The following is a 24,403-nucleotide window of genomic DNA, read 5'->3' as shown; positions in this document are numbered from 1 at the left end:
TACACTGAGTCAGAAAATTATTTTAATAGTTACAAAACTTTTTTTTTTTTTTTTTTTTTTTTTTTTTTTACAGAATCAGTATAAAATAGCAGTTGATTTCTCCATAATTATCAGAATTATTTGTATGTAAGGTCTTGGCTAAGTGGGGCTGAAATCAACAAAAGGTCTTGGACTGTTGGCTCAGAAATCATCCTAGGAAGCCCACCTTGTTGATGTCTGTCATGCTTAGCTCATGAGATGTCCCAGTCGGTCCTTTTTTAAAAAAAAGTATCTTTTTATTCATTCTTTGGAGGCTTGAAGTGAATTCGGCAGCGTTCATTAAACACCTAAGATATTTAAACAGAAATGAAAGCCATTGAGACATCTTGTATAAATCAAGCCTGGAACTGAATTAAATTTGGCATGGTTCAGGAGGATATAACCATTTTTGTCCCAGATCAACAGATTTAGGGAACAGAGAATTTTCCTCAGGAGTTCAAAATGACATAGGCACAAGGAATATAGAAGGCTTTGATATCCATTTATAAGACAATTTTAATTTTTAAATAAAATTTATATTATTCAAGAAAAAAACATCACAAGCTAGCTTATTTAGTAATAGTAACTAATAAACATTTTGATAACATATTCTGGGCATACTTTGGACAATTAGACAAAAATATCTCAAATAGTTTGAGATAAAGCTTTGTCCCTCTTTTTATAATATAGATTTTATTTAGATATCTGTTGTGATTTTCTAAATGAGTACTGTACCCTTTTTATAAGTAGGTACACCTGAAGAGAGATCAATCTTTGCTAAATTGTGTAAATTTATAGAATGTTTCGTTCTATTTGCCTTGCTTCCTAAAATCTAAACAAATACCAAAAATCTTAAAAGAACATTCTATTATTCAATGTCTGTCAATATGGGACTGTATTAAATAAAAATTTCGGTATAGCTATTCAATGGAATATAATACAGACATAAAAGAATAAGGAAGCTCTGTATGTTCTGATTTGTAAAGACCTCCAAGATACATTAAAGAAACAGAAATTGTTTCTTTAATACATACATAATACACACATACATAAAATTAGAAAAGAGGCAAATATCTAAAAACACATACCATCCTTTCAGAGGGAAAAGAAAGGAAATGGCCAAAAGGGAGGAGTGAGAGGTAGAATTTTTACCATATAGCATTTAATATTTTTTAAAAATTTTAATCATGCCTAAATTTTAAGTGTCCAAATAAAAAATTATAAAAAACTAAAATAATTTTTTTGAGTAAATCTTTTTTTAATTTTTTTTTTTTTTTTAATTTATGATAGTCACACAGAGAGAGAGAGAGAGAGAGAGAGAGAGAGAGAGGCAGAGACACAGGCAGAGGGAGAAGCAGGCTCCATGCACCGGGAGCCCGACGTGGGATTCAATCCTGGGTCTCCAGGATCGCGCCCTGGGCCAAAGGCAGGCGCCAAACCGCTGCGCCACCCAGGGATCCCTAAAATAATTTCTTTTTTAGAATTTACCCTCATACTTCATTGACATAAGGAACAAATTGTTTTTAAGGTTAAAAAACAAAACGAAACACAAAAAACAATGTATTTTGGGCACTGTGAACTATCATTAAAAAATAAAAGAAAACTCTACATAGGGAGCTTTTATGGTACTGGTATTATTCAATCTCTTAAACTGGGTGGTAGATACATGAATGTTCATTTTATTAACACTCTTTAATTCTACATGTTATATACTTTTTGGTATGTGTTATCTCACAATTAAAAGAAAAAAATGCAGAAATTGTACAGACTCTGGCCCTTTTGTCTTATAGCTCGTCTCATCAGTTCCCAGCCCTGACATCTGCCTGAAGTTCCCAATGCTCAAATCAGGGGAGGCTTCAGATTAGGGGCCTTGGCACCCTGGGTGGGATGATATCTATGACTTGGCTAAGCTTCTCCAAATCCTCTTCTCCAGTTCTGTTACCATGACAGGTCATACAATGTGCCATACGACTGTAAAGCTGATTTTTATAAGATGGCTCCACTTGAATGCCAACTGCATCCCTTCTCAGAGTTAAAACCTTCAGTTGCTTCTAATGAAGGATATCTATTCTCAAGAGCCACAAAGCATTCCTTATTCCCCTCCCTTGGTTTCCCTTTGCTGGTCAGTTTCCCTCATAGTTTCCTCCATGAACTAGCATTATTTTATACCTTCCAGCTCCTGTCATTTACAACTTCTTCAACATTCAGTTCTGACTGCATCCATTTCAACTGCAAAAAGAAAAAAAAAAAATTGGAGTTATGAAAATTCAAGCTAAAGAATTAAAACCAAATTCTATTTATAGTTTCCTAATAAAATGGAGCTCCTGCTCCTACATTCTTTGTTAATGGTATCACCTGGGCTAGATCTTGAACACAGTCCATTCTCCACATATCTAATCAGCTGTTAAATTTTATAAAGCCATGGTTCTCAAGCATATTATAATTACCTTGAGATCTCTAAAATACAAAAGTCCAGGTAGTTCACAAAAGGGATACAAATGGCCAATAAACATTTTTAAAAAGTGTTTTAAAAAATTTACTTACATGAGTAAGATCATATAAAGAAATGCAAATTAAGCCATAGATGACAAAAAAATTTTTTAAATGAGTACATCTGATAAAACCTACTAGTAGTGAGGGTATGGAAAAAGATACATTCATACACATTTTTAAGTGTGGAGGGGAATTTGGTTAAGATTTATAAAAACAAATTCACATGTTCTTTAACTCAAGAATTCCAGTTCTAGTTACTGATTCTATAATACTGATCTGCAAAGACAGTACAGAGGAATAAAAAGGAGAAAGAGGTGGCCACCTAATTTGGATAAAGAAAAGAGAATTGGGCAGAAAAACAGTGAAGAAGGGGAATGCATAAGGCCCAAGTAATCTAGAATGGCATGAGTTTTCCACACCTTGAGCATACAAGCCAGAGGTCTGAGGCTAAAGATGTTAAAGTCTTTCTAACTTTCTTGATAACTGCCAATCTAATTACTCCATCAGAAAAGTAGCCAATTCCACTGCCAGGCCCAGATGGTGGAGCCTATTATACTCCTAGTCACTTCTGGTCACAGAAACTTAAAAGAAAAGAAGTTAGCTAGTTCCAGGAAGGAAGCTTGAAAATACTCAGGAATATTAGGAGAAAAAAAGCAGGAGCTACAGGTTGAAGCAGCCAAGAGGTTAAAAGTAGGATGATTTCCTCAGGCCAAAGTCGACTCAGGCCAGGAGATCTGGGAATAAAATGCCAGTGAGCTACACAAGATCTAGGCAACCATGAGTCAGGGACCCAGGCCAAAGAACCTGACCAGTTAGGAGCAGAGCTCAGGCAGGATGCTTAAGCTATGCGCATGTAACACTAATAAGACAGGAACTTAGTACTGATCCACTGGCTCCTTGTAATTTCCTTTGCTAGACTCTGTAGTATCAGAGAATATATAGGCAGGTACAAAGGACTCAAACTAGAACGAGAGGAAGGACTGCATCTCTGACAACCAGTATCATGCTGTAAAGTAGTAACGAAGCCTGAAGAAGCCTATCTGCTTACATCAAAGCAACTTCAGTTCCAGATAATAATCGAATAGATAGACCAGAAATCATTAAAACTTCACTGCTCTGTCAAAGCATGGACTGACTGCCAAAAAATTAACAAGTTCAGTCAAAAAACAGGGTCATGGGACGCCTGGATGGCATAGTTGGTTAAGCCTCTGACTCTTGGTTTCAGCTCAGGTTGTGATGTGAGAGGCAGGAGATCAAGCCCTGCACTGGGCTCTGCACTCAGCACAGAGTTTGCTTGGGATTCTCTCTTTCTCCTCCTCTGCTCCTCCTGCCCTTGTTCTTTCTCTCAAATAAATAATAAATCTTTAAAACAAAACAAAACAAAAACAACTGCCACTAGGACAGTCTTCATAATTGCTCTCAAATATTTAAAGGGAAGTCATGCAGAAATTGGTTTAGACTTACCCTACATACCTGCAGAGGGAAGATTAAGGAGCAATAATCACATATTACAGGGAGGCAGATTTTCACAAGATATAAGAAAGTCTCTGAATAATTAACAACTGTTCAAAAAGAGAATGCATTGCTACAAAAGATTCAAGTACTCTTCCTCCCCGACCCCTTAAGTAGTGGTTAAAAGTGGTTAAACGTAAGGTAGAAATTACTGGTTGGGAGATACTGTAAGGAGGATCAATGTAACAAATATAGAAAGGAAAGTAAGTACTAAATGTGTCAGGGATATGCTAGCTCTTAGACACATTATATAATTTAATCCTAATCCCTAAAAATGAAAGCTTAAGAAGTCTTGATTCCATTTTACAAACTAAATATCAGATTATTTCAGGGCAATTAATTTAGAAGTTTACAAAGCCACCACGTGGTTGGATGGGATTTATTCCTTAGAGCTATCTGCCTTTATAATCCATGTTTTTTCTTTTCTTGAATGCTGCAGATAATACAACTTCTAATACAATTAATTTCAGTGCCACTAACAAAATGCTGCCGCTCAGATGGTTGTTTTTGAGGCTCTAGGCCTTGAACTGGTCAATTTCCTTTCAAAGGCCACTAACAGGTGACAACAGATAATAGTGCCAATAAGGAATGTGCTTTCTCTGAGTTAAGACTGAGGGAAAGAACTAAGGACTTTTAGACTGGTGTTTCTGTATATAAATAATATATGTTCACTTAAGTAATCAGAATTTGACTATCAATCATAATTTAACATACAAACACTAAATCCAGAGTCAGAAGAGATGGGTTAAAGTCTCAGCTCTACCATTTACTTAGCTTGTGACTTTGGGCTTGTGACTTTGGTGATGTCAGTATTTCTAAGTCTCAGTTTCCTTGTTCAGAAAAGGGAGAGGGAGAGCTGGAGCATTTCTAAGAGTTCTCTGATTCCATAATCTTCATGACAAACTCGAAAATTTAAAACAAAAATTCAAGCTTCCTTACTTGGTTAGGTACTCATGGTCACCCTGTAGTCCTATACAGTATCATTCTAGAAAGCTATCTTTTGTAACTCGCTGACTGGTTTCTAAAACTGCTCCTTGGAAAGGTCATCCAGCTGATTCTTTCTGGGCCTTAGAGGCTAAAGGGCAGAAATGAGGGTGGACCAAATTATGTGACTTGTCACTCCCAAGTACTCAGTGGTTTCTGAACTTTGCTCTCCACTGACAAGAGTCATTCTAGTCTTTGTTTGATTTAACGTGTAAATAGTGAGTTTTCAGTTTCTGATACAACAGCCCTGCCCAGCAGTTTCCTTTGTCAATACCTTCAAGAGTCTGTTAAAATACAAAATACAAAAATGCCTAGATTTTAATCTGTTTTATATAAATTATCTCTAAGACTTCATAAACACTGAGTGAGATGGCCATCACAGCATAGGTTCACTGTCTGAGGAACCCACCACTGCCTGATAAATGGGCAGGTATGGAACACAGGACTGAAGTGGTCATCATGAACAAAGAGAGCAGTGAAGACAGTGGATGAATCTATACCCAGCAAGACATGCTGCATTAGTGGGATGACTGAGCAAGTGCACATACTCACCTGTAGGCAGTTAAAGAATAAAGGCTTGAGAGAGATGATAAGGTCCCCTTTTCAAAGTCTGGCTACATCTACTAAACAAAGGGCAAACTTCATGACTATTTAGTAAAGAAAAACACAATTCCATCCCATACTGGGTTTTCAGTCACTCGACATCCAAAGATCAATAAGACACCTATTGTGCCATCTTAAAATACAGACATGATTTTGATAATTGCTCAGTGTTCACGTGGGAAAAAGCCCCTCTTCTTAGGAAATAATCAACATATATAAGGGGCAAAGGAACCACGGACCCAACATTTTTGTCAGATGGTTCAGGGGAAAAAAAAATACCTATGTGTAGTAGGAAGGGAAGGGATATAGGTAAAGGAGGGGTGGAGAGAAGTATTGTGAAGCAGGTGGGGCAAATGTAAACAATGAGTGAATATAGGTAAAGGGTACATGTGAGTTCCCTGTACTCATCTTGCAACTTTTCTGTAAGTTTGAAATTATACCAAAATAAAACATTACTCTTTAAGCACCACTCCCAAAAGGAAGACAGCAATGCATTCCACATAATAAAACAGGATACACATTTCAATTGTTTTCTTGACATGTCACCATTAAGGGCTATAAAGAAACAGTTCTGTTCCATTTATTATATTCTAAGGTCCACATCCTATCTACATTATAGCTGACTTTGGGAAAATAAGGCTTCCTCTGACATATCACTCAGTGGACACTTGCAGTTTTCTTAAAAGTGAAAACTGCAGGGATGGGAGATGAAGTAGAAACAAAAAAGTGTCCAAAATGAGCCAAAGACCCATAGCAACTTCTCTGCAGTAGGGAAATATATTATAATGAGGTTCTAGTATATCTGGTTATATCCAAATAGTACTATATTTTTGTGGCTGAACAGGAAATATCCTGAAATACTTGTATTGCATTTCAGCAAATTTCTACAGATGAAACCAGAGGTAAATATTCTCAAAATGTAAATACACTTTTTAAAAGTTTATTTTCCAGTCAAGCCTTTAAACATTGATTCAGATATGAATTCCCTAGATTTTCTGATGTGGTGTTGGGTCTATACTAATCCTTTAATCTTTAACAGTATAATACATAAAAAAATAGAAGAAAATACAACTATATGCTTCTTTAAGCTTAAGCTGCTACCAGGCATATATGCATGAAATGCACATTAACTTACCAATTAATATCTAAGTGTAATAAAATAAAGCCCACTAAAAATGAATTATAACTCTGCTGGTCATTTTTTTTTTTTAAAGTAATGACCATTTCTTACCCTAAAATTTTCATATTAAAAACTACCTTTATTAAATTTGGAAAATCCATGGCTCAGAAATGTAAATCTTGTTAAACTTACCTTTGTCTGTTCCTTTCTAAGTTGCTTTAATAACGTTAAATCATCCAAATTCTTTTCTCTCTCTTCTCGGAGGTGTTTTACTACTGATGAGGTCTGAGCTATACAATTTTTTATGACTCTGTCCCTGCTGGCATGAGCCTCCCTCAACTAAAAGAACAAAAGAGAAAAATCACACCGATTTTTTACCTTTTAGTAAAAAAATCCTTTTTTTAGATTATAGAAGCATAATACTTTCTAAAACAATTTTTAAAAACAATCTATGGAAGCAAAGATTTTGCTAAACCAGCTAAATCACCTAAAAAGATCAAAAGAAGCACCTCTCTTGGTGCAAAGTATGTGATCCGGTTGCCTTCTTCCTCACTTTGCTTCTGGAACTTACCACTCCTCTTCCTGCATTTCTCACAGGGGGGTTTTCATTTCAGTCCCTTCTCCCTACATTTCTCTCCCCAGTATTCCAACCCTGTGTTCTGTTCTTCTACCCTCCGTTCACTCTCACCAACCTCCAGGGCCACTATTGCTATTCTTCCTCTTTTTTTTTTTTATCCTTTCATGGTTTTTTTCAGCCTCCTGTCACTAAGTACAAGAAATTTTAAAGTAAGTGAGGTAGGGAACCAATTTGTTACAATAAAGAAAAACAAGGAATGTAAGACAGCCCTTTCCAAGATTTTAAAGTTCAAGTATCAATATGGAAAAATTGTGTATAAAGTACAGACTATTACTTCCATCAACTGTGTATACTGACTGAAAGGACATGTGATAGATCAATTCTTTACTAAACTTTTATCTTTATATAACAAATCCAATATACCACTTTGAATCTATTTTGTTCCCTGATTCACAAAGTATTATGGTCACAATTCAAACATACTCCCATGATCACAGTCAAATTCAGAGGACACCCCAATAATCTGGGGGAGAAGAAAAACCAAAGTACTAAAATAATATGTAAATGCCATGTAATTAGTGGAGCATTAATGGAGTAATAAAAAAGGCGATTCACTTCCAACTAAACCTTAGGTGTTAAGTAATCATATTATATCATTCCTTTTTCCCTCTGAAGAGAGAATATCTTAATACTATGCTACTAACAATTATACCAAGGATACCTAACCATTATACATATATTTATTCAAAATATAGGACTAAACCATCCTATAAGCATTCTTTGTAAGTAATTTGGAACACATCTCTTAAATGATCATCTCAGGACCCCAAGGTTAAGAATTACTGGTCTAATATGCACCAAGAAAAAATAAACCTTTGCATTTCTAGAGTACAGTAATACTAAAAGTGCATTGATTATAAATCATACCTATGTGAAAAGAAGGAAATTCAAACTAACAGATATTAGCCCCACCTACAGTCAATTTCTCTAATATGCTAATTTTTTTTCATGGTAACAGTTAGGATTCACAAGGACAGCCCAAGGCATGTATTTCACTGGCTAATATGCTGTTTGTTATTTGTTTCCTCCTTCCAGGTATAATTCCAGAAAATGAAAGGAGCCACTGAGGGTAGGAAACTTACCAAAATAGAGTAAGAAGAACCATCTTTAGAGTTAAGAAGTTCTCCCTGTGAGACTAGCTAAATAATTAGTATTTCCAGGCTTCAGTTTCTGCTTTTACAAAATTATGGATTATGAGTAAATAATCACTACTAACATCCTTCTACCTCTAAAATTTAAGGGTAAAATTGCATTAGCAATTCAGTACACTGCTCAGATGTCAGAAGCTACTTAATCGCTTTGATATTTTGTCTAAACCTCCAACAATTGGCAGAATCGTATTAGCACCAACTACAAGTCTGTCACAGTATTTTAATTTTTCTATCTGCACTTTAAAATCAAGTTCAAATTGTGGATATTTTATCAAAATATTCAATATTTTCCTTTCAGTCTCTCTCACCAGTTTCCTTCCATGGTTGGCCTTTCATCCACTGCTCCCCTCCCTCACATGGCTCCTTTCCTGTGGACACACTTCTAGCTAAAGACCACCCTCCTACCCTCACCTGTGTACTCTTCCTTCAGATTAGCCCCAATGTGCACCCACTCCCATGTGGACAGAAATTACTGAGCCAATTATCTTTTAATCTGTATCATCAATTATTTTAGTCTAGCTTTTATGACTATCCTTCAACAAAACTCAGAATTAAGAGCCACAGGCAAGAGGAATATGCATTGACTTCTGTACACATGGTATGTCAAAGAAATGAGGACGTTTGATAACTAGTAATAAGACTGTGTGACATAAGCCTACCAGAGAAAAATATAGCACTAAATCAGACTTATTAACTCATTAGTGATTCAGATGTTTTGGAAGCTGGGTCACATGAGAATTGTTTCTGATATACAAAGTGCTTGTTAAAGGAACTAAGATAAAATTTATCAAGAAACTTGGTAGGGTAAAAGGCAAGGCCGTTGGTTAGGGGAGAAAATTCCTAAATGATACCCCTATCATAACCATACTTCCTTTGATTTGAAGTAATTCTGGAATTAAAGTCATTTGGGATGGGGCAGGAGAATGATTCAAAAGTAGCATCTACTTAGGACTTCAGTTTTATTTTACTTTACCAAAACTGTAAAAACTTTTTTTAGTCAAATTTTTACCTACTATCTTTTAATCGTTATTTTAAAACAATGCTTTTTGCCTTTAAGGGAAACAATGCCAAGAGTTATCCTGATTATAGTTTTTTGGTGTTTTTCTTTCCAGAACAAAGGCTGATTCTAAATTAACTCTACAAAATTAAATTCTAATTCCCCAAACATCTCTTAAGAACCCTTTTAGAACCCTGACAATGACCCTTGGTTTAACTATCCTTAAAAACAGAATAAAAATTAATAAGTTTTTGTCATGGCACTTTGTTTTAAATCTTCCTCTAGAATTTCTGACAAAAAGATTCAAGTTTCAGGAAACATATCATTTAAACATATATTCCAAAAATTCATTATATTAAAGAGATACCTTTAAAAATTATCCTAAATTAATTACTGTGACACCAATACTAGTTTTGCATTTGTTAAGCACTATTCCAAGTTCATAGACTTTTTAAGGCTCAGTCCTGATTTTTATGTTTATCTTGAGATTAAACAATAAACAACGTACAGCTAGAAAAATTTCATAGACTGAATGGAATATGCTCTAATAAGGGCATCTTCACTGAAATTATTTTTATTAAGAGTATAGTTTTAAGTTTTGGAATTTCTACAATTAGGGCTTCTTCATAACTTTGCTGACCATCTGATGTGAAGAAGTATTATCATTAGAGAGTGCAAACATTCCTTCCTTAGCTGTCTGTAAAGGAAGGGTTGGGACTAAAGGAAGTCAAGGTAACCTTAAACACTCTGGAGGTTTGACATTGTTCCATTCTCAACTGAGACAATACTTAAAGGAACTTAGTGGGAGTTCTTAGCATGGGCACTCTGCTGCAGGTTCCATCACTGGCACAAAAGTACTAGGTAAACCATCCTTTCTCTGCTGTTCATGTTGTTGGAGCCCTTAGGATACAGAGAAAAACCCAAACACATACGTAAGAATATCCACAACAGAAAAGATCCCAAATATCCCAAACAAAAGGTTCCAGTATGCAAGATTATCCTGGTTCAACAAAGGAATAAGAGATAAAAACAACAGTAATGAAAACAGCAAACATTTATAGGTAAGACGCTTAGTATACTAAGCACTTATTACCTCAGGTAAGCCCCTAACAACCCTATGAACAAGGTACTATTATGGTATTAGTTTACACATAAGGAAGCTGGGGCAAAAAGTCATGTAACATTTTCTAGGTTACCAGCTAAGAAGTAGCAGAGGTAGGATTTAATTTAGATATGGAATCCATGTTGTGAAACGCTACACTATAAATCTTCAAGTTAATAAAAAGATTGTAAATGGAAACAATTGAACAGATTATAGAAATTATATGGGTAGTGAGATCATAAATTTCTAGCTCTTCAGAGAGAGCTACCCAAAGAAACTAAGTAAACTATCAAATAATCTCAAAATAAATTAGGGCTTGGACTCATGCTCCCTACTTCCAATACTGGATCCTACTCATTAAAGCCCACGACCTTGGAAATTTTCAAGCCACAGAATTACCTGACCACTCAGTGAAATAACATACTTTCATATAAAAGCAGAATAAAAATATCAACATTAACACTCTGAATTTAACTGATATGAATAAGCTTATCTAAAACTGACTTTTTTTCGTAACTGAGAAACAAAATATAGGTTTTAAGTAATACCTTCTTTACAAGAATTTAAATAGTAATCTTGTGGGAGATCCCAAAAAAGCAAATGTCATTTGAACATTAGCTTCCAAATTAATGAAAAGATAGAAGTAAATTACATATATAAAAAAATACTTAGCTATATTACAATTTCCTTTTGCTTTTGGAAATTATAAAGAGACAAAACGGGAATCTTTAAGAGGCAAAGAAAAAATATATACTTGAGAAACCAAAGCCTCAGGAAAAGAAAATTTATCTGTGGCTTTTCTCCTACCAAATGCTTCTATTCCTGTTCTTGATGATTGAGGATAGAAAGTGTGAAGGGTTTTAATTCTTCGTTGTATCAGGTGTTTGGCTCTTTGGACTGATTCACTCAAAGCCCTTGCTCTTGTTTCACTGTTTGACTTGACTGTTCCACTCTCTCCTTCATTCCCTGGTGCATAAGGTTTCCCTAAGTTAAAGGCTGCCCATGAAGGGGCCAAAAAAACTACTGCGCTCATCCCTTAGAACCCTCTCTTCACAGGCCTGTGCATAAGATCACACATTTTCTTGAGTTTGTAGCAACCAGATCAAAACTTATACACACCCTCAGATGTAGGCAAGAAAATATGAAGATGGCATACTTTTATCCAGTTTAATTATATGTCAATTGGTTTCTTATTTTGCCTGCAAAGAAAGGCATAACAGAAGCACAAAAGACTCAAAAGATACACTTACAGACTCATAAAGTTGTTTACAGGTTTGGCTTGCATCAATTTTCCCTGCAAAGGAAGCTGTTGGAACCGTAGTGTTTAATTCATGTACTATTCTGTCATCAATCGTCCTCATCACCTTGAGTAATTCCTATATATGTTTAAAATAAAAGAATAATAACCTAAATGGAAAGTGATAAAAAAGAAACATTTAAGCAAACAAACAAAAAAAACCCCATCAAGCTCTTGGATATTTTACAGCTTTGTAAGTTAGGAGGAGAGAAACCATGCTATATTTAGTGCAACCACAGGAAAATCTTTATTACAAGAATAATGGGTAGGTTATGTAACAGGAATTCTAAGAATGGGCACCAACTCGGTTTCCTTGGCTCAGATGTGACCATCTCAAGGGTCAAGATTGTTTTATTCCCTTTTATACCCCATCTGCTGACAGTGCTTGGCAAACAGTGTGTGCTCTCTCCATGCCCAGCATACAGCCAATAAAGGGTTCTACTAAACTTAATTACCTCAAATTGTCCCAAACAATCCAGCATGATTGCTTGCTCTATGCCCTTGTCTATCATTCTAAAATGCGGTGCTTGAGAGAAAAATTCCGTGAAGATATTCAAGAAACAGTAGTGGTTCACTTGCAGAAATTAACCTATAACCTTTTAGTCTTTGTTTTTTTAGGCTTTTTACTATGATTGTGTATTATTTTTGTAACAAAAATAGGTAAAACAAAGCATGCTGCTAGAGAAGGATTCAAATCTCTTCATGGCTTTCTTGTTCACAGAATAGAAATTAGTTTTATCTTTTTTTAGTGACCCTACTCTCATTTTCCAAGATCTCTTCCTCCTCAAAAGGCTCCAACTCTCAAAAAACCAACCAAAAAAAAAAAAATAATAATAATAATACCAACCGGTCAGATGACTAAGAAAGACTCTGGTGAGTATACTACCCAGGGTAGTAGTCTCCTCTCTACATTTTGATTAGAGTACTTCTTTTCACTTGTCACTAGAGAAAGTCTGGACAACAGCTATGCTCTGTCCCCAGAAAACACAAACGCTAGAACCAGTTTCTAGGAGTATACTCTTTTCTTTTCTTTTTGTTTCTTAAATTCTCCTCTCTGCCCCTAGCCTAGCAAAACATGATTGAAAAATCACCAGGAAAACTGAAGTATATAGTGCCAGAAATATAAGTATTAAAAAACCCCAACAAGTTAACAGTCAATATTAAAGTGTATTAAAAGCAACTTTGCTTGATCCTCTGCCTCGCCTCCTTCTACATGCCAATTATTTCTTCCCTTTGCTACAATGAAATCCATGACTGAAACCAATTTCATTTCTTTCTTCATCTATTTGTTAAAGTAAAAACTTTTATTATGATTAAAGTATTATCATTTTTGGAAAATTAGAAAAACTTACAAATAAAAATCATCCACAGTTAACCACTATTACTATTATAAGATATTCCTTTTGTTTTTTCTGTACATCATCTATGAATATTTTTATAAACTTGAGGTCCTTTGTAACACTCTAAAGCCCTGCCTACTTTATGACATTGTACCATGAGCATTTTGCCCTGGTTACTAGAAAGTGCCAAGAAGACATTTTTAATAGTTACTAAGTATCCTGTGGAGCTATCACAACCTGTAAGGCCACTTCTCCAATAATGAACATTTAGGTGTTTCCAATTATAATAACCATCTGGTTATTAAGCCATTCCATCTAAGTCTGCAATTTAGATTCTGTTCCTATCAGTCCACTAACCTTTTAATTAGTAAATTAATGGCCTTTTTTTGATCTCAATCTAGAATTTAAGCAGCTTATTGAAGGCTCATAATTTAGACTAATAATTAAAATATAGGCGAATGTCAGGTCTAAAATCAATGTCACTATCTTATCCCCTCTTCCTTTATCTACTTTTGTCAGTGGTAGTATTATTCTCTATAAACTGGAATTCTTAAGGGATAATCTCAATATATTCACTAAGCAACCAGCACTTTGAACGTTTTTTGTACAATGGAGGATATATGTGTAAGAGTGGCCAAATTCTACACAAATGGTGGCAGCACCATTTAGTGTCAAAAACCAGGTAAGTAGCAGTAGTAACAGGGACTTTCTTTGCCAACTTTAGCACCTACAACTCGACTATTCTATACAAAACAAACAAACCAGCTGCTGAATGATCTTCTGAAGCTGAGGTTTAAGTTATAACTTTTAGATAAAGCTTTCCTTGGCTGACAGTCCTCAGCAATCTTTCTTCGTTAAATATATGTAGCAGTTAGAACACAGCACAGTTCATTTACTAACTCACTCTTCATTCAAAACACACTTGGAAATGTCTAGTGTGTGCCAGGCACCATTCTACACACCAGAGCTACAGTGGTGAATGAATGGAAAAGGTCCTGGCTCTCTCTTGGAGAAACTTTCTCATAGGGGGAGACAGACAATGAGCAAGTACCTCAATAAACAAGGTAACTTTAGTACTGGATAATAGTGTGAAAAAGAAAACAAACTGAGGCAATGGGATAAAGAATGACAGTGGGGCTGAGAGGCTAGCCCTTCAGACAGGGAGAATAAGAAAGGCCTCTCCGAGGAGGCAGGATCTGGGCTGAGAACTGAAGGCTATGAATGAGCCAACTAAATGAACACCTGGGGGAGTAAGTGAAAATGATGAGGCAAGAACAAACTTCAGGATATATAAGCTAAACTAAAATAAGGCACGTGGGCTGGGAGTGAATTTGGGGCAAAGTGATATTGTGTGAGGTCAGAAAGACCAGAAAGTGAGGGACAACACAGGCCATGCAGACAATGAAGGATTCTCTCCCTTAGGCAAGGGAATGCTATAACGTGATCAATTTTTAAAGATAACTTCACCTCTATGTAGAGAATGGATTATAGAGAGGAGAATGGAAACAGGGTGACTATATAGCAGGCTACTATGGTAGTCTAGGCAAGAGATAAAGATAATTTGAGAGGTAGCAGTGGAGTAGCGAGAGGAAGCTGGCTTCTGGATATGTTTTGAAAATACAGTGGGTAGGACTTACTGATGAATTGGTGGTGAGGAATGAGAAGAGAAAACAAGATGGCCATTAGCTTTGAGGTCTGAGCATCTAAATGGATGGTAGTGCCATTAACAGATGTTGGGGAGAGAGTAGGGGAAGAAAAGATTTGGAAGGAATGAGAAGATCAAGGTGCTATTAAGACTCACAGGATACTTGATGATACTTAGGATGACTGTCGATTGTATGTGATATTGGTATTATGTTTAAAATTACAATCTTTTAGAGATACAGACTGAAATATTTACAGAAAAAGGGTATCTAGGGTGTGCTGCAAAATAAGCTAGATAGAATGAGGTGAGTTGGGGATCCCTGGGTGGCGCAGCGGTTTAGCGCCTGCCTTTGGCCCAGGGCGCGATCCTGGAGACCCAGGATCGAATCCCATGTCGGGCTCCCAGTGCATGGAGCCTGCTTCTCCCTCTGCCTGTGTCTCTGCCTCTCTCTCTCTCTCTCTCTCTCTGTGACTATCATAAATAAATAAAAATTAAAAAAAAAATGAGGTGAGTGGTGGAATATAAATGAAACAAGAGTGGCCATGAATTGACTGTTGAAACTAAGGGTTGGATACATATGGTTTCATGGTAGCAACTCTCCTTTTGAATAGGACTGAAATTTTGCAAGCAAAAAAGTTTTTTTCTTTTTTCTTTTCTTTTCTGGACATGTTAAATTTGAGATGCTCATTAAATATTTGAGTAGAGGGACGCCTGAGTGGCTCAGTGGTTGAGCATCTGCCTTTGTTCCAGAGTGTGATCCTGGAGTCCCAGGATTGGGTCCCACATCAGGTCCCACATCAGGCTGCTTGCATGGAGCCTGCTTCTCCCTCTGCCTGTGTCTCTGCCTCTCTCTCCCTCTCTGTCTCAAATAAATAAATAAATAAATAAATAAATAAATAAATAAATAAATAAAATATTTTTTTAAAATAAATATCTGAATAGACAAGTTGAACAGAAAGTTGAAAATCTCAGTCTGACACTGAATCAGCCTAGAGTCATATTAACACACTGACATTATTAAAAGCCATGAGATGAGAAGAGATCACTTAGGGAGACTGTAGAAAGTGAAGAAGAGTCCAGAAAGAACTCTAGCAATCAAAGTACAGGAGAGGGGCATAGGTGGCTCAGTGGTTGAGCGTCTGCCTTTGGCTCAGGTCGTGATCCCAGGGTTCTGGGAACGAGTCCCACATTGGGCTCCCTACCAGGAGCCTGCTTCTCCCTCTGCTGATGTCTCTGCCTCTCTCCATTTCTCATAAACAAATAAATAAAATCTTAAAAAAAAAAAGTACAGGAGAAAAACTGATATCACAAAAGTCAGAAGAAAGATTTCAAGGAGGGAATGGCTACCTGTGCTGAGTGTTACTAGGAAGTCAAAGGAAGATGTGAACAGAAATTAACTTTCAGATTCAGCAAGCTGGAAATCCTGGGTGATAATATCTTCATTTGAATAGGATGTTTAATGGACTGAAAGTTAATGTGGCTTACGTACAGAGAGTAAGAAAAAACATAGTATAAATTAGGCCCACCATTATAGGTCACATTATAGGATTTTAATCTTTTTCCTGAGAGAATGGAGAACCAATGAAGTGTTACATGTGAGGTTACATGATCAAATTTGTACTCTGAAATGACTGCTTAGGTTAAAGTATTAAAATGTGGAAAATTAATTAGACAGGAAAAGAGTAGATGCAAAAGGATCAGTTCGGAGATGAACACAGTAATCCAGGTAAGACATTACAAAGCTTGACATTCCCTGGAATTTTTATTTACTCTTAACTTTAACCAGCTTTGAGTTTGATCACTAGCTGTATAGCCAAATTCCTCTCCATTAAAAAATGTGGACATAACTGTTAAGTTCCTTTATATAGCAATGGAAATTTATCTACATTAACTTGGTAATGAGAAGTCAATTTCACAGTCTTACCAGTGGAACCTACAACTGTGTATTTTCAAATATATCAATTTTCAGTATGCTAGAGATCATCAATATATGATCTAGAGCTTGGCTTTTAATATGGTAGACACTAGCTATATGAAGTTATTTTAATTAAATAAGTTAAAATTTAGTTCCTCAGTTGCACTGACCACATTTCAAGTGCTCAAAAGCCATATGTTGCTGGTGGATGGCACAAATTTCTACCATCACAGTTCTACTGGACAGTGCTGAATTCAAGAAAACATAATGACAATTTCTAAATTGATAATGCACTTGTTCAGGGATTGCTGAGAACTATAAGCTATTCTTAAATGTTACAGAAAAGATACCAAAAACAAAACAAAACAAAACAAAACAAAAAAACCAAAAACCTAAAGATAAAGGGGAAAAGGAGGGGGTAAGATTCAGAAAGGAATTTCTTTCAAAATCACAAAGGGAGAAGGAAAGCAACTACAAACCATCTCACTAGGCACACATTTCTTTACAGGGCAAAGCAAAAAGTGCCAAAGCTCTTAAGGCAGCTCCAAAAGGGTCTAGAGAAAAGCTTGAGTGGCCCTCACAGACTCAGGGCAAATGAAGGTTAATGGAGACACCAAAGTGCTGCCATTAAATCATGTGTATCATTCATAAGAAATTACTACCTATCTGATGCCTGGCTCCAATGGCATCCTCCCTTCCTTTCTCTCTCACAAATTCACTAAGAAAATATACAGAAGACACCCCGAGCAGATATTATACACAATAAGCCACAAGTCCACAGAGATAATATGGAAATACATACAGTTCAGTGGCTCTCTCAAACCACATCTTTGTATAGGACCTGGAACCCTAATCAACTTCTAAATGTCAAAGGACTAGCAAAAACGAACTCTCCAAATTTGGTAATGTCTCCAGCTTTTCCAATTTTCCATCCTCCCCAAAACAAGGAGATTCTGGTATCATGAATTTCTAATTTTAGGCTGGCCCTTTAAAATTATTCAGACACTCATCTTGGAAATGCATTTTATGTCTTGTTTGTAATTGTGGGGTGAAAATCTCATCCTCACAGAAGCCAATTTTGGTACTGAATGAGTGCCCACATTTTGTAGAGAGGGGTAGAGAAAACTTTCTATTGCCCCTATAATTATACTACACTCTACTCCTAAGATTAATCCTCAGGTAAATTCCTTTTATTATTTTGGGTAGCTTCTAGGGTATATGGGGAGTGGTAAAAGGCCTATTACATGACAGTAAACTAAAAATGAACGCCAAAGAATTCTGTGTAATTTAGCTTAGATCCAGGCCTAAAGGCACCCAGAGGTAGATTCTATTCACATGGTCCTCTTTTCAAACAGATCTTGTTCTTCAAACCACATTTTTATGGTAATACTCACACTGTGTCCACCTATATCAGAAACAGAGACTTGCCTGTAATTGCCAGAGTTGACACCTAGCACCCCAGGCTCAGACAGCAGCTGGGCATGTTGCGAAAGGAACCATCATTGATGTCAGAAAAGTCTATTTCATCTGTACTTAATTACCACAATCGTCTATAAATGAATAAGTATTTCCGACAGAAACACCAAGACTTAAACATTCTGGGAAAGAATACTTAGTTGATTTTGTTCAGGTGATATATGAACTGGGTTGGAGATGGGGTCAGGAAGACCCTCGATTTCAGGGTGGCAACAGTGGGGGAAAAACACAGAAAATATAGAGCTTGATGTGTTCAGGGAAAAGCAAGTCTATGCAGCTGGACAGAAGAGTTTAAATGTGTTTTGGAGGTGACAGTGGTTAAGGAGAGAGAAACATCAGTAAGGGAGGATAAGAGATAGAAGTAGGGTGAAGACTTTGGGATTGAGTTTTAAAAGGTCTTGTATGGCATGTTAAGTAGTTTAGACCTAGTCACAGAAGCCTGAAATTAGATGCATGGTTCAGATTCTAAAATTTAGAAGACAACAATATGAAACCAAAGTATTATGAAGATCAGATTGGGGGAGATATTGGAGAAAGGAATGACTGAAGATAGGGAGGGATACTGCAAAGCTAATTGCAAACATAAGGTCTCAACAGACTGTGGCAGGACTGATGAATGTCCCTAAAGCATCTCTTTGAAAAAAATGACTCCCTAATCTCACACTTGGCATTCAAGGCCTTTCATAATCTTGTTCCAATCTTTTGTGTAATCTCAGTGTGTCCCTGTGCAAATCCTGAATTCCAGCAATACTGATTGGCTATTTCCCCCAAATACAAAAATTTTTTTGCCTATATACTGTTCTGTCTACCTTGAAGTCCCATGGTCCTGCCCACCTAAGGCTAACTTAATTACTATCTCTTATTTCTCTCTAACCTGTTACAGCATTTTATTCACATTCTCAGTATCTTCTACATGTTTTGTCTCCTTGCTTGCATTACGTTCCTTATATTGTCAGTTGAATCTCTCCAAGTGCCTGGTACCTAACAGGTATCTGTTATGAAGTTATCTGTGTCCCTTCCCCCCACCAAATTCATATACTGAAGCCCTAACCCCAAACATGACTGTATTTGGAGACAGAGCCTATAGGGAGGTAAGTAAGATTAAATGAGGTCATAAGGGTAGAGCCCTAATCCTACAGAACTGATGTCTTTATAAGGGGAAGACACAACAAAAATCTCTCTTTCTGTGCACAAAGAGGCCATGTGAGAACACAGCAATGAGGCTGTAATATGCAAGCCAGGAAGAGGCGATGAACCAGAAACCAACTCTGACAGGACTTTGATCTTGGACTCTGAGCCTCTCGAACTGTGAAGAAATGAATTTCTGTTGTCTAAGCCACCCATTCTGTGGAATTTGTTATGGCAGCCCCAGCAGACTAATGCGACATCCAATAAATCCTTGCTAACTGAGTGTTCAAATGGAATCCTAAACACTCAATTTTAAACATTCTAGTCTGGATTTTATTCCATTTTAGAAATAGTATATTTTCCAGGAGTATTAAGTCCAACTTTTATAACAGAAAAATAAGAATTGCAAAAACTTAAAATACTTTAAAAACTCAAGCTTTAAAACTGCACCTACATGGAAAAAAACCAGGACAGCAGTTTTAACAGGGGTAGAAGGATATATGGACAGGGACTGACTGACTGGGAAGGGGCATGAGAAACTTTTGGAGGTGATGGTATTATTCTCGATATTGATCGAGGTTTGTACTATAGGTATATGTAAATGTCAAAAGAATGGTATGCTTAAGATTAGCGTATTTTACTGCATGTAAATTTTACTAAATGAAAGTGAACAAATATTGAATTCTAGTTAATGATATGAATAGAAAAAAAATGATATGAATAGACATGTTTACAAATAAAGAATAAGGACTTTTGCAACCTACTTTGAAATGCATCAAAAAAAAAAAAAAAGGTGGGGACACCTCGGTGGCTCAGTCTGTTAAGCATCCACCTTTGGCTCAGGTTGTGATCCTGGGGGTCCTGGGATCAAGCTCACATTGGGCTCCCTGCTCAGCAGATGTCTGCTTCTCCCTTTCCATCTGCCCCTCCCCCAAGCTCATGCATTCTCTCTCTCCAATAGATAAAGTCTTTTTTAAAAAAGGTGAAGTGATGATTATGTTGAGAGATAGATATGATAAACACACAAAATCACTGATTATAGAATCAGTGCAGAGCTTTTCACATTTATGGTACTTAACATACAAAAAGTAATGGTTTCATAGCTTTAAAAAATATTAACTTTAATAATTTGTATGTCGGTTAACCACAGCTTATAATTTTACCCAATCCACCTAAACCTAAATATTATACTAATTTTTTACATTTATAGCACATTAACTTATGTTCATGTGTGCCTGACATAGTTGGGGCAAACGTTCTACTTATTTACAATGAGGTTAAATGATATGCCATGGTAGCTCTGGAAAACCAGATCTTCTGACTTTTAACCCATGGTATTCTCCATTGTAAAACACACACTTGGAAAAGCCTAGGAAAACTATCTAAAAACTTGCCCCAGAGCAGCCCCAGTGGCTCAGTGGTTTAGCGCCTGCCTTCAGCCCAGGGCATGATCCTGGAGACCCGGGATCGAGTCCCACGTCGGGCTCCCTGCATGGAGCCTGCTTCTTCCTCTGCCTGTGTCTCTGCCTCTCTCTCCTGTGTCTCTCATGAATAAATAAATAAAAAAATCTTAAAAAAAACCAAACATCTTGCCCCAGGTTTCACTAATGAAACCCATTTTACAATCTTTTCATTTACATTATTTCTGTGAATGGAATGTTTCTACAAGAAAGTTTAGCTTCTGTCCCCCTTACATCTTATCTGACTTCCAAAAGAAAAATACAAGTGTTTCTTAAGCACTGTTGGGTATTTTAACAGAGATCCTTTGAAATTTAGTTTTTAGACGGGCGCCTGGGTGGCTTAGTTGGTAGATTTCGGCTCCAGTCATGATCCCAGGGTGCTGGGATAGAGCACCCCCACTTGCCACAGCTGCTGCTCAGCTCATGGTCTGTTGGTCCTTCTCCCCACTTGTGCACAACCTCTCTTTTTCAAATAAAGAAAATCTTAAAAACAAAACCAAAAAAAAAAAAAAAACCCTGTTTTATTAGAGATTCAAATAATTATAGAGATGGAAGCGGTTTTAAATGTCACTTAGCAAGATCTTATTTTACAGATTCAAAAGTTAATTTCGTTAAGTGGCTAAGCCATTAGGGTCAAGGTTCCAAAGCAGTATTAGAACCCAGGTCATCGGGCAGCCCGGGTGGCTCAACCGTTGAGCACCACCTTCAGCCCGGGGTGTGATCCTGGAGACCTGGGATCGAGTCCCGCGTTGGGCTCCCTGCATGGAGCCTGCTTCTCCTTCTGCCTGTGTCTCTGCCTCTCTCTCTCTCTGTGTCTCTCATGAATAAATAAATAAAATCTTTAGGAAAAAAAAAAAAAAAAAGAACCCAGGTCATCTAACTCCTTAAGTAGTGCTCATTCTGATAAATCTTAAGGCTATCATGTCCCAGTTATCTGAGCTCACTAACTCAAGCCAAGCCATAGTAGTACTAATATGAAAAGGCCAAGGCCACAACCGGGCCTGCTAAACTTAAATATTCCTTATGCTTTATGATCCAACGGTCTTTTCCCATCTTATTGAAGATGTTTACAAGTCATCGGTATTTGTCCCACACTTTGATCACGTTTGAAGTTGGCTGCTGTTGCACTGATCTAACCTGAGGACGGGGAGCTGAAGGGTGACGTGGGTACAAGTAAGAGGTGGAAAGATTCCCACGCAAATTTCTTTGGCCCAAATCCTATTGTCAAATAGTTCAGGGGACACCTGGATGGCTCAGTGGTTTAGCATCACCTTCAGCCCAGGGCCTGATCCTGGGGTCCTGGGATTGAGTCCTGCATCGGGCTCCCTGCATGGAGCCTACTTCTCCCTCTGCCTGGGTCTCTGCCTCTCTCTGTGTGTCTCTCATGAATAAATAAGAAAAAAAAAATCTTAAAAAAAAAAAAAAGTTCAGGGGATCCCTGGGTGGCTCAGCGGTTTAGCACCACCTTCGGCCCAGAGTGCGATCCTGGAGACCTGGGGTCAAGTCCCACGTGGGGCTCCCTGCATGGAGCCTGCTTCTCCCTCTGCCTGTGTCTCTGCCTCTCTCTCTCTCTCTCTACGTCTATCATGAATAAATAAAATCTCTAAAATAAAAATAAAATTAAAATAAATAGTTCAGCCTGTTGAGGTCATCTTCAAGAATGCCACTCCCTACAAAACGGGTCATAGCACAAAGCTTCCTACAGATAAGATTGGTGTCGCCTGAAATTACTTTTCCCTGTCTTTGATTAAAACGTACATTTGTAAGGTCCTGTTTTTTTGTTTTGTTTTGTTTTGTTTTCAAGACTCCACTCTTTACCTAGACAGGACCATGTCTATGTCTAGGGTTGAAACAGATCCCTTTCATAGCAACTTAAGTCATAGAATCCGGACCCCTGTTAATTGACAGGCTGATAGCAGCCCTGGACCTCTGGTCTCTCTCCACGTATAAAAGGTACGGGCTGGGCTGTTCCTTAAATGTCACATTCCCTCTAATAGGAAGGCAGAAGCACCACAACAGGTCCTAAAACCAATCGCCCCCATCGTAAGAGCAAAACCTGTACCGGGTTTGTTTGTTTTTTACTTTATCAAGGAAGTAAGCTCTCCTCCACTTTCTTCTCTCCTACTAATGCTCGACTCTAAGTATAGGAAGGGGAACCGCAGAGGTTATAGGAGCTGCGTCCGGGGCGGGGGGGAGGGTACTTAAAAGGTGGTTGCAATCCCCACCACCCGGCCCCAGCTCGGTGTTAACCAGAGGTTCCCCGGGAGGTGACCCGAGGTCTGGGCGCCGCCGACACGGGCATGACCCCCCGCCGGCGCTGCCTCGCTCTCCGCGGCCGAGCCCGCGCCCCCGTGACCTCCAATGGCTGAGGGGGGGGGGGGGCGGGGGAAAGGAGCCTTGACCCGCCCGCTTCTTCCACAACCGGCCCGTACCCCCTCCCAGGCCACAGCAGAGAACAGGGCGCGGGGACCAAGGGAGGCACACGCCTGCCACGCGAGGAAAACCCCATCACCTGGAACTCGGCGAACTCCTCACAGTTCACACCGCCACTGGGCGCCGCCATATTGGACACACGCGAGGCCCCCGCCGCGAGCCAATCACCGCGGAGCAAGGGTGTCCGCGTCGCCGCCTGAACGGAACTGAGACCGCAGGGAATCCGCGGGGAGCCCAAGCGGGACCTGGCGCTGGTTTCCATCCAAACCCGGAACCCTGTATCCTTTTCGCGTACCCCCGTCTCGCTCTCGCAGAGCCTCCTGGAACAGGCCTCGATGGGTCGGAGACTACCGAAACTGGAAGGGGTCTTTTTTACTCCAATCTCTTAAAAAAAAAAAAAAATAAAATAAAATAAAATAAAATATATATATATATATATAATATGTATTTATTATATATATTTATATATATATTCCATATATTATATATTTTTATATATTATGTATATATTATATATTTATATATATTACAGAACGGGAAACAGTTTCTTGGTCGCACCAACCTGGTCGTTCGAGTAGGAAATCTAGCCTAGAAGTCGTGTTTTTCTTAACCTCCCATTTCATCATTGACCTCCTGGCCCTTGGGGCTGCTAAGGAACAGTCTTTAAAAAGACTTTGCTGGGGATGCCTGGGTGGCTCAGTGGTTTAGCGCCTGCCTTCGATCCAGGGCGTGACCCTGGAGACCCGGGGTCGAGACCCGAGATCGAGTCCCGCATCGGGCTCCCTGCATGGAGCCTGCTTCTCTCTGTTTCTCATGAATAAATAAAATCTTAAAAAAAAAAAGACTTTACTGACCCTGTGGGGTAAGGGTTGACAAAGGTGGTTCGGGCGTGGGAATACAACGTTAGGTGTTATTAAAATAGACAAACCAAAGGAATAGGAAGCACACATGTGATTTCCTAAGTAGGCTGGGAATACTCCCAAATAGTAAGATGTGGGGGCCCATCAGTCACCAGGAGCCCAATTACGTGTTTTTGAAGGAAAGAAACATATATGTATTCGTTAAAAATGCTGGAAAAACAGTTTTGAAACA

At 37.9% G+C, this 24,403-nt stretch overlaps 1 protein-coding gene and 1 long non-coding RNA gene across 3 annotated transcripts; one reads left to right on the top strand and one right to left on the bottom strand.

Annotated features, from left to right (window-relative positions):
- MIX23 (mitochondrial matrix import factor 23) lies at window positions 1-23,550 on the bottom strand. Of its 2 annotated transcripts, none has more exons than XM_072812258.1 (5): window positions 23,391-23,550; window positions 11,868-11,993; window positions 6,923-7,069; window positions 2,188-2,247; window positions 1-326 (listed from the first exon to the last, which is right to left on the bottom strand). In XM_072812258.1, exons 1-5 carry the CDS (start codon window positions 23,439-23,441, stop codon window positions 276-278), a joined length of 435 nt encoding a protein of 144 aa, XP_072668359.1. In that variant the 5' UTR covers window positions 23,442-23,550; the 3' UTR covers window positions 1-275. The 2 variants fall into 2 exon arrangements, with proteins under 2 accessions (XP_072668359.1, XP_072668360.1); XM_072812259.1 differs by having other exon boundaries at window positions 11,868-12,024; window positions 23,391-23,514.
- LOC140625057 (uncharacterized) lies at window positions 10,322-19,742 on the top strand. Its single transcript, XR_012024439.1, has 2 exons — window positions 10,322-10,576; window positions 19,487-19,742. It is a non-coding gene; the product is annotated as an uncharacterized lncRNA (long non-coding RNA).
- Window positions 23,551-24,403: the final 853 nt, after the last annotated feature.

The sequence above is a fragment of the Canis lupus genome, chromosome 35 (assembly GCF_048164855.1).
Source record: "Canis lupus baileyi chromosome 35, mCanLup2.hap1, whole genome shotgun sequence".
NCBI classification, from domain to species: Eukaryota; Metazoa; Chordata; class Mammalia; order Carnivora; family Canidae; genus Canis; species Canis lupus.
Note: the sequence above shows the minus strand (reverse complement) of the source record. Positions and strands in the feature narration are given on the sequence as shown.